The sequence below is a fragment of the Myotis lucifugus genome, unplaced genomic scaffold (genome assembly GCF_000147115.1).
Source record: "Myotis lucifugus unplaced genomic scaffold, Myoluc2.0 scaffold_3, whole genome shotgun sequence".
In the NCBI taxonomy this organism is placed as follows: domain Eukaryota; kingdom Metazoa; phylum Chordata; class Mammalia; order Chiroptera; family Vespertilionidae; genus Myotis; species Myotis lucifugus.
In genome coordinates, this window is record NW_005871051.1 from 9565487 (window position 1) to 9576428 (window position 10942).

General features: G+C 46.5%; 1 protein-coding gene across 1 annotated transcript in view; it reads left to right on the forward strand.

The window, feature by feature from the left end:
- PARD3B (par-3 family cell polarity regulator beta) overlaps positions 1-4112 on the forward strand; it is an 812619-nt gene extending 808507 nt beyond the window's left edge. Inside the window, exon 23 of the mRNA XM_023760488.1 lies at positions 2814-4112. Coding sequence (XP_023616256.1) covers positions 2814-3171 — 358 coding nt within the window. The 3' untranslated portion in view covers positions 3172-4112. The remainder of the gene's footprint in view (positions 1-2813) is intronic.
- The last annotated feature ends 6830 nt before the right edge of the window (positions 4113-10942 follow it).

Consider the following 10942-nt stretch of genomic DNA (forward strand, 5'->3'; position numbering starts at 1 on the left):
GGGAAACTCAAGATTAACAAGGCTAAAATTTCAGCTCCATTTTCTTCTACCCTTTTCCTTTCAAATTCCTTGTTAATGAGGAGGGCTTTTTTTTCTGTTTAAAAAGCATTCACACATACGCGCGCGCGTGTGTGTGTGTGTGTGTGTACATTATTCAGAAGCACTTCTCTGTTGTTCTGGAGAAAGTCTGTAGAAAATGCTTACTTTTGAGCAAAAAGTTATTATCAACAACAGCCACTCCCCTCCCCCCAATAAAAAAAAGACAAATCCTCCTAGCTTCCTTTGAACCTTAAACAGTGTTTTTATAGGCCAGCTCATTGTTTTCCTTCTCTCTGAAAAATGTAAAGCCATAACTGTTGTGATGAGTTCTACAGAGTAAGACGCTTTCCACGATTTCATTTCTTGACAAAGAGCAGCTACCTTACTCGGTCTCTGCCACATGTGAGCACTCTCCCAGGCAGAGAGCCTGCGCTTGGAGGAACAGTATCTTGAACTCTGCCCCTCTGCCCAGGGGGACCCCGCCCTCGCCCTGAGAGGTGGAGGAGTCGCAGGGGCGAGGTGTGGGGAAAGAGATAGCAACTGTCCCCATGGGCACTGTCCTGGTGGCTCTCGGGGTGGCTTCTGCCCTGTCGCCACTTGATCTGGGTTTTCTCTCCAAAAGTAAAAAAAGTAAAATTAAAAAACAAGGCGTGCCTGTCTTTTATAATGTTCTGTTTTAAGAGAGAAACCTCCAGGGAGAGAACAGGACCCTAAAAGTCCGAGGCCTGGAATTCCTCCTTTCTCTCTTTCCATTTTAAACAGGAAGCATCCAGGCTAAGAGGGCCCGCAGGGAGCGCCGGCTGTGTGTTCATTTTAAAGCAGATAATGTTTGTGTGTTGCAAATGTCAGTGATTTATCCCACGGGCTTAAAATGAGTGCAGAAAAACCACATGTTTCACTTCATGCGGAGAAAAGCTCCAGTAGATTTTGAGGGAAGGCACAGGTTAAGGATTTTTTTTTTTAAGTTTTTCAGAAATCTCCAACATGAACCCCAGGAAATAGAAATGAGTGGGGGGGGTGGCGAGGGCCTTCAAAATATTTTATGATAAAAGATAAAATGAATGCTGGAAGTTTCCTAAATCAAAAATAAAATTCTCAGGGAGAGGGGAGAAATCCTGGCCCCTCATTTCCCCTGGCTGGGGTGACAGGCGCGATCGTGCCCGATTTGTCACGGGCGATTTAAAATAGAGCGAAGCGCACGGCACTGAATCATCGCCGTTGACGTTATAATAACTTGTACGTAAACAATTTAATTTTTTTATCTGAAAACTCTCACGGACTAAATTACCCGGTGCTCGAAGGCCTATCTGTCATTGTTATACATAGCCAAATTAAGACGCCAAGAAGTGGAGAGAGAATCCTATTGTTCATCTTTATAAATGCGCTCACGTGCTGCTCGGCACCTGCTCGGAGCCCGGCGCTGGTCATGCCTGCATGGATCTGAGGGGCTTGCAGAGCTGGGCTCGCATCAGCCTGCAGATGACAGGGTGATCCTGACCCACATGACGGGGTTTGATTAGCCACAGACTCTGTTCTCACAGCGACGCCATTGCTTTCAAGGGTTCGACCAGCCTGTACACTGATGTTGGAGAGCTTTTCATTAATTGTGATTGTTGCTGTTTTCCTTTAAAAATATGTTAAAAGGGGGGAGGGGGGAAAGCGAGGAGGATCTGGGCCGATGGTGGTGTACATGCGCACGGGAGGTTTGTGGGAGTTAAGAGCCGCAAACAGAGGCATCTGTTTAGCCCCGGGCTGGGTAAGATGTGGTCATGTGTTTGGAGACGGGTTGCTTCTGGGACGGCAAGTGGATCAGAAGAAGCTTGTTGTCTTAGCGGAGAATCCAGGCGGGGTCGCTTTCTGTTAGCGTTTGTTCTGGCCCCGGACCTTCCTGCGTGCCTCCCGGTTACGCTGTGTAACCTACAGCTGGTTTGGCTTTTCCCGCGCTGCTACCGGCCTGGCGCTTCTCGGCTTTGCTGGAGGATTGCTTTCATCAAGGTTCCAGGGGAGCAGGTCCCAGCTCTGGGTTAGGACCTCTCCTAGGAACTGGAGAGAGGGGAGGGCACACTATTCCCCACCGGGAGGTGGCAGAAGACCCAAGGGGTAGCCCAAGACGGTGGCCATGTAAAGAGCACCAAAGACCGAGGAGAGAAGCGAGGGTGAGCCATGGGAGCCTGACGGCTCCGAGGAACCTGGATGTTTCTGCCATCATACGTGGGACTGGCTTCAAGCAGGCAGAGGAGGAGAGGGTGGAATGTTCACAGCCTTAGAGAGCCCAGCTCTGCCTTGTTTAGGAAACTAGTTGGCCACTAGGATCAAGGCCAGCCTCAGAGGATTTAAACAAGTGGAAGCATATTTCTCTCATGTACCAACCTGAGTGCACGCAGTCCTGGCTGATCTGATGGCTCTGAGGTGTCAGGGACCCAGGCTCCTGCCTTCCTCAACCCATGGCTTTCACCTTGTGGTCTGCAAAGGCCACTCCAATGGCCACCAGGAAGGAGACAGGGAAGAGGAAGGTTCCCTCTCTTCTGTGTAAGGGCACAGTCACTTCTGCGCACCTCCCATTGCCACACCCACCTGTCCTCCTAAATCCTGGGGGAAGTTCTCAGCCTCTGGGTGGTGACAGTGAGGGCTGGTACACAGGCTTGTCTAAAGCTTACATTCAAGGGGCTCTTCATTGCCGCTTGGCTTGTCGGGACCTCTATCGTGCACACGTGGGGAATGTGTCTTCAGCCAGCCAAGTAACTACTGACATGTGTCTGCTCTTCTCTTCCCAGGGGAGGACCCGCCGATCCCGCAGACTATCTGACAGCAGCACCCCGAGGGCTCTACAAGGAGAGGGAGCTCCCATACTACCCAGGGCCTCATCCCATGCATCCGCCCAAAGGGAGCTACCCCCGCCCTCCGGATCTGAGGGTCGCAGATCTCCGGTATCCCCAGTACTACCCACCCCCACCGGCCCCCCAGCACAAAGGACCCTTCCGCCAAGATGTCCCGCCCTCACCCCCTCAGCACCACAGAGTGCCAGCCTATCAGGAAATGGGCAGACCAGGCCCCCGAGGGGGCAGCCCAGACCAGTACCCCTACCGGACCCAGGACCCCCGGCAGAAGAACCCCATGACTGCAGCCGTGTAGCCCAACACCACCAAGCCCAGCGCAGCCCAGAAAGGAAGACAGCTAACATCGCCCTTCCTCAAGGCCTTCTTCCTGTTAAGACTTGTCCTGCGTACAGATTAGGTTTTTTGATTGAGAATGTAACACCTGACTGCTAATTAGAGGGAAAAAGAAGGAACAGGAGTTTTTGGAGGGGAAATGTCGGGAGAAAGAGGAAGGATGGGCCATAAAAACAATACTGCCTGATATTTGAAGTACGTTTAGAACGGTTAACGTCCATGAGTGGCATTTGAACAAGCAAATCACAAAGAAGATACCCTCAGCATTGGCAGCGTGGAGCAGCCGCTGCCCTGGATCATCTCCATTCAGAAGCTAAGCTCCAACCACTGTATTAAGTCGGAGGAGTGGCTGCAAACATGGGCGTCTTAAGTGAGTAGTTTTTCAATGAGAAAGGAAACAGCAAGCTTGACTTGTGATCTCCTTGGAACGTTTTCTACCCAGAGGAAGACTGCATCTCTTTACTTGTAGAATTTCTCAGGTTCCTGGTACCATTCGTGTGGTATAAGTGTTTCACGTTTCCTCACTTTTGTATAAAAATAAGATGCGAATGCAGTATTAGTGTCCTGGGAGAATGTGCAAAGCTAGTCGGAACTTCCAGAAGGAATCTATTCCAAGGACCACAGTGACCAGGTAGAGGGCTGAAATTCCCGTGGTCCTCACTTTTCTTCCTCCCATGTCCCAAGCACAATGGCATGGGGACACGTGGTTTCAGAGTCACCCGCAGGTCTGCTGCCTGTAATTATTAGAACTGGGGCCTCTGCTTTAAGCCTCCCATTGGAGGACTAGAATGTACTTGAGAAAAAGAGGTCCCATGGACTAGGCCACAGGGGAAGCAATGCCCTGGAGGTGCCAATTCTAGACCCAGTGCCAAACAATGCCATCTGGACCCCAGGGACAGGGCCTTCGGAGATTGAGAACCAGCAGGTAGTGGATGGTGGTGGCTGACCCATGTGTGTGTGTGTGTGTGTGTGTGTGTGTGTGTGTGCGTGTATGTAAGTGTGTGATTAGCAGTATGGAGAATAAAAGATAAAAGTGCTTTCTGGAAATTTTGATGAATAAGGGAATAATAAAGGGGGGAAAAAGAAAACAGAAGGGATGGGAAGGGAGAAGACACATAAAACGAGGTCATTCTGTATCTGCTGTATTTCATTTACAAAAGTCAGGACAAGACAAAGGCCAGGATGGCCAATTGGGAAATGAAGGTCTATGTTTTTGAAAAGCTGAACCCCACCTCCAAGACCCATCCCAATTGCTTTTGAGCTTTGCAGCTATTTTTCCTTTTTTTTTAATAGAACATCTAAAACTTACAACTTGACCCAAATGAGAATGCAAACAAAAGACTGAGCAATGGTCAAACCTGGAGCGGCAGACATACTTTAGGCATTTTCACATTCCTTCTTTATTCCCTCCCCAAAATAAAAATGTCTTGAGTTCAATTTAGAGGTATTTTGGTTGATATATTAGAATATCTCTGACTGATAGGATTTAATAAATTATAGTATTATTGAATATATAGAGTATCCATCTAGCCCAGTTTAGTCTTATTTTTTTAATTTAAAATAGAGTTAAGTTACCAAGAATGATGTGACTGCTGGTTTTAGATTTAAATGGTGTTACTTACTGGACTTTAAGAGGTATCATTTTCTAAACTACAATTACTTATGGCCCTCTTGCGAATAGACCTTCAAGATTTTTTTCCCTCTCTCATCTCTCTTAAGCCTTTAGATCCTTTGCAATTCGTGCAAAGAGGTTGAGGATCTCCAGCCCTGCTTACCTGGAGTGCAGGTGAGCTGTAGGGCTTCCCTGCCCACATGCTGAATGCTGCCTTCCCCTCAATCTAAATAAACCTTCAAGAAGAAAGTGATAAGGTGATGATAATGCAACTTGGTTTGAAGCATTGAAAATCAGCTCTTCAGTATGTCCCATAGTTTAACCAAATGTCTGTGGACTACTGGACATAGACCAGCCAGAAGGCAGCTTCTGGACTAAGGCCAAGACTCACAAGAGGTCGCCCAAGGGAAGTAGCATGAAGAGAAATTCTCTGTGCATTGGAGGAGTGGTCTTTGTAGGAAGAAAGCCCATATTTTCACCCCGTTGCCACATTGTGAGCACAATACCCCCTGCAGGCAGGCTCAGGGTAAGTTGCTCCAAGCATGGTTTTGTGTTGTATACACAGTAAAACAGCTGCTAATCCTGAGAGGCATTCAATGATGTGAAGGTACTATTAAGGTGAACCACAAAATGATTATAGCAGTTTTCTCTTCTTGCCTGAAGCATAACACATGCCCCGTTGACCCTGCCCGAAAGAACCCAACATTATGTGTACGACAGAGGTCCCATCAAGCCAAGCAACAATTAAGAGCAGCTTGAATGTAAGGTTTATAAATGCCTTTGTACCAACCCTCACCACCCCGAGGTTACAGAACTCTCCAGTATTTAAGGGAACAGGTTGTTTTAGAGTATTTAGAAGACCAGGCTATAATCAGTAGGTACCCAGTAGCAGAAAATAGTTCCCGGTTTAGGGCCTTGGAGAAACTCAACCACGTGTCTCTTTGTATCTCAGAACGCTAATACCATCAAACACACACACACACACACACACACACACAACACACACACACACACACAGCGCCCCCAGGAATGATGGCACAGGGAGCTGCAAATCCATCGACATACACCCACCTGACTCGTGATCTGACTGCTGGGTCATTTATGCCTTGAAAATGATGCTTTTGGCTTCAAGTCACTAGATATTTGAAAGGGCTCTGTTTTTGTCCCTTTTTACAGGAGTAGAGAGATGAAAGGGAGAAAACCACTGAAAAATTTTAGATGCAGGAGAATTTAGTCCTCTGCCAGGGAGAGAAACACAATATTTCATTAGGCTGTGGTAGTATCACTCTTGGTACAATAATTGCTCCCCCACTATATCAAATCAGTAGATGAAAGGCAAGCTCAAAGGAACATTTACTTAAATCACAATTGAGTAACGAACAAAAATTGGAAAAAAATTACTGTGAAGCTCATTATTCTTGGATTTTTTGGTCTGTATGCATTAAACACCCCCCTCCTGCCCCGCGCATATCACATCATGGAGCAAAGATCCTATAATCAAGAGCATGGTGAGATCCACAGACCCACGGTCACAACTGCCTGGTAGAAGAGATTTGAGACTTCACTGTAGCTTTATTTTTGCCACCAAACTCAATAAAAGTAAAACATGGCTCATTATTTTTTCCAAAGATTCATGAACTGCTTGCAGTAAACCTATTTTCTGAAGGAAGTCTAGCTAGCAACTTTTGGAGTTGTCATGCTTCGGGTTCGTAGGCGTAGAGATCAAGCCCTCAAGAGCATTTATCCTCCTAACCTGTAACCACCACATGTATTTTCTTCGGAGGAACATCCTAGCATTTCAGGGGGATAAAGAGATCTGGAGAATTTGGTGTGGAGAGGAATGTGTGTCTTTAAAATCCCCGTCAGCATTAAACTCTGAAATCCACAAAGAATGGCCTTCAACTTGGTGCAAATCGGGCGGACACCTACTGCTTTCTGAGTCCAAGCAAAACAGAAAGTCCAGATTTAGCACAATTAGGCAGGAGGGAGTTGGGTTCAGAAACAGCCCGCAGAACTATTTCTCTGCACTCCCAGTTCGCACTGACTTAGGTAGAAATGATGCCACAATGAGACCACAAAGAGGATTCTCCATAAGATACCCCTACAAAGTCACCTTTCCGATAAAAAGGAGAATAAAAGTTAGATATCTAAAGTAAGCCTAGACTCTCACATGCAGCTACGACTTCTAAGTGAAACTCTTTCTCTCTCCTGTCCTAAAATAGTAATAGAATCACTCACCGCCTGACTTACAAAGATGGGCTTAACTACCAAGCCGAGCGGAGAGTGAACTAACCCCAGACTGTCCTGACTCAGCTCTTTGAGAGAGTTCTGTTCCATCTATGCTGACTGCAGTGCCGTTTACTACTGGAACATAAAAACAAAACCTGCTGTTGATGCAGTCACTTTTTCTAGTGTTTTCCTGTGCTTCTGTGATACCAAGTCTGTTCTGAATATAAAATATGTGAATCATATTTTGGCATATGAGGGTGGAGAATAAATTCTTTACAGACTTTTTAAAACGAATCCATTTGTACCACAGAAAACATTTTGGATGTTGTTATATATGAATATACAAAATTTTCTTGTTTTATTTTGCATTAAAATAAAGCTTTATTCAGTCAGTAAGATGTCAGAGTCTTGGTTTTCTCCCACCACCGGTTTTAGGATCTGATGAATGAATGGGTTGGTCTGGTCCTGCTTACCCTTGAACAGCAATGTCACAGGGCAGAAGACACAAGGAATAAAGTTCTGTCACATGCTGGGCTCCCCGAGAAACAGATGCTGAAATGAAGGTGAGTCAGCAGGATGTCTATTTGGGAGCACACTTGGGTTCAGTGTCTACAGGAGGCAGAGGGAGGAAGCTGGATGGGGCAGAGGGAGAAGCTGAACTGCAATGCACTCCAACTTGGGCCTCAGCCAACTACACAGGGAAATTTGGAGCTACAGTGGCCCTGCAGAGTTGTCTTAAGTGGGACAAGGAAGCTAGGCCTTTATCCCACTGTGTTGGTCAGTGGACATGGGCCACCCCTGGAAGGAGGTGAGACCCAGGACCAGGTGAGGCAATCCCCAAAGAGGGCTGACAGCAGGAGGTCATCTTTGGGAGGTATTCACAGCGATTGGTAGAATAGTTGTCTATTGCTGAAATGGGGTCAGGGAGTACATCAGAGCATCCACGACAACACCCAACACTGTTGAACTCTCATACTGGACACACTCTTTCCTTGTCTACAGAAGCATGATTCTGAGTTGATTCTCCTTGAGACCATCCCTTTATTGGCTTATTCTCAGGCCTCCCCACACACTCTCTTGCATGTTCATCTATAGCCAAGGTTTCCACTACGTCTCTAGACCTATTTGCTCACCATCGCCAACTCAGACATGTCTCCTGAGCACTTGGGTCTCCCCTTTCCTACTGGACATCACCACCTGGACTTTCCACAGGCCCTTGAACTCAACATGCCCTCACTGGAACATAAGCTTGTAAAGAAACCTGTGTCATATGACCCTGTCCTGGCCATTGGCACCACCCTGTTCACAGTTACAAACCAGAACGGGAAATTATCCTCGCCTTCCATTTATAACTCTGCCCCTTCCCCCAACCCCTCCCCTCTGAAGTGATGCAAGGCCAGCAATTGCGTCCTGCAGCTCTGTCCAATGTGCCCTGCTTCCTGACACCCTACCACACTTGGCTCAGCCTCATCACCTCTCACTTAGCCTCTTCAGTGACCTTTATGTGGCTCCTCTCTCTGACTGTGCTTCCTTCTGACCCATCTCTATACTATACAGACCCACCACATGCTTTGGTAAATAACATGTTATTGGAACACAGGCACTCCCATTCACTTATATATTGCCTAGAACACTCTCATGCTACACCTTCAACCTCTGCTCGGCACTGCCAGGAGAATTTTTCTGACATGGACACTTGGCCATCTCTCTCTCCAGAGGCAGCACAGTCTTGTTGAAAGAACACCAGCTTTGAGAACAGGCAGACCTGGACCTAAAACAAGAGTCCACCATTAATTAGTTGCATGACCTGGAGTAAAATACTTACCTCTCTAGGCCTCAGTTTCACCATTTGTGAAATGGAACTATACATCTTATGAAACTATTTTGAGAATGTATTCACGTCACAAAAACAGGAGTTCTGGAGGCAGTTTGAACCAGCTCCCAAGAACCTGCTGTCAATATCTCTTCCCACCCCCATGTTCAGTGATGTCACATCGGTAGCTTGAAAGAGACCATCCCTGTGTTGGAAGCATTTACAACACAGAAATTGGCATACTCTACAAATCAGGACTTCTTCCCTCTGGAGAGCCCAGTTGTTAAACATTTACCAGCACACCACTGTATATAATCTCTCTCTATCTATCTATCTATCTATCTATCTATCTATCTATCTATCTTTTCCACACACACACACACTCACTCCTTTAAACCCTTCTGGATGTCCCTACTACTTTCAACTTAAAGCCTAAAATCCAAAGCCCTGATAAATCAGTCCGCTGTGACTCTCCCTCCTCATGTCTTGTTGCTCCTAGTTTTATATCTTGTGCTAATGTTATTTCAAATTACTTCTATTTCTTTGAACCAGGCATGCATTTCACAGCTCCATACCATGACAACACACAGTAAGCATACTAGTAGCTGCCCCTGCTCCAATGCCCTGTGTCCTGTGGCTCCACAATCATCCTGCAGGTCCCAGATAAAGTGGTTCTTTCCCCATGAAAGACTTAAAGGCAAAAACTGGAGATGGCTCCCTTGTATCCATCCCACCCTCTTACAGCAAGAGTTTCTATGGACCAGAGGCGCTGAAGCTGGAGACCACACTTCCCAGAGTTCCTCGCAGCTTGAGTTCACCAGGCCCACCTCTACCAATCAGCCAAACACCTTGAGAGAGGGAAGTGAGGCCCAGGTGTGGCATCTGCTGGCAAACACAGTAGCCGAGGTGTTTGGTTTTACTGCACAAGGTCCAGTCTAACCTCCTGGGGATCCCTAGGCTGTGTGAGGGTCATGTTAGCATGGATCACAGCCGAGGCAAAGTGATTCTGTTGCCGATAGTTGCGGCATTGGCTTCTGAGGGCCTGACTTTCTGATCTCCGAAGGATACCAACATCAGTGAGCCATATCGTTGTTCTGAGATTTATTCCTGGAAGCCCTGCCTAGAGCCTGCTCCTCCAGCCCTAAATTTTGCAAATGCCTAATTCACCGCATTAAATCCCTCTCTGTTTAAATCAGCTAGAAGGGACTCAGTTATCTGCAACTGAACCCACCAAGACACCTTCCACAGCCCTCCTCCCGAGACCCACTTGGTAATTCCATCCAGCATGTTACCAAGATACTTTCCGCAGGTCCTCCATAAAACTTTTACTGCCTCGATTACAGTGATTAGTTTCCACGTCTGTGTGGCCTGCTACGGAGTATCGGATTTGCAACACATTGCCTGGCTCTGACTCTGTGCTCAAGACATATTTGCTGAATTCATTTGAATGAAGAAATGAGGTGTGAGGATTCTTTTTCTGAATTGCTGCACTGCTGACGTTCCATCTCACAGCTCAAACCATAAATCTCAAAGCCCCGTTGTTAAAGATCGCCTGGTATTATTCTCGAGGTGAATGGTGTTAGCTCACGTGGGCAGGCCAGATTTCAATTTAAAACATGAAGCAGGCTGGGAGCTTGTAAATGCAATGGGTAATGCATTATTTAGAGAGTAAAGAGAGACTTAAGCAGAGAGAAAATGTATTACTTACAACCTACTAAGATGGAAATACTTTTAGTGACAGATGATTACTATTATTATTGTATAATTCCTCGGATTTGAGGCCCATGCTTTGCAATCACTCGCATTACTTGCTCCTTTCAACAGCTGTCGGCGGTGAGCCGATGGATGGCTCCCTGACTTTCCATAAGGAAACTGAGTCCTGCAGACGATGGTACTGAGATAAAGATTTAATGAACGCTATTTAGGCATATCCAGAGAAACCAGAGATGGTTTTGTAAGTGTCTTGACAATTGAGCTGTCTCTTCCAGCAGCCATGTTTATCCTCAGTAATCATTGTTTACACTCCATGCTGACTCTTTCATGATCCCAGCAATGCTTGATTGTCATATAGTCAAAGAA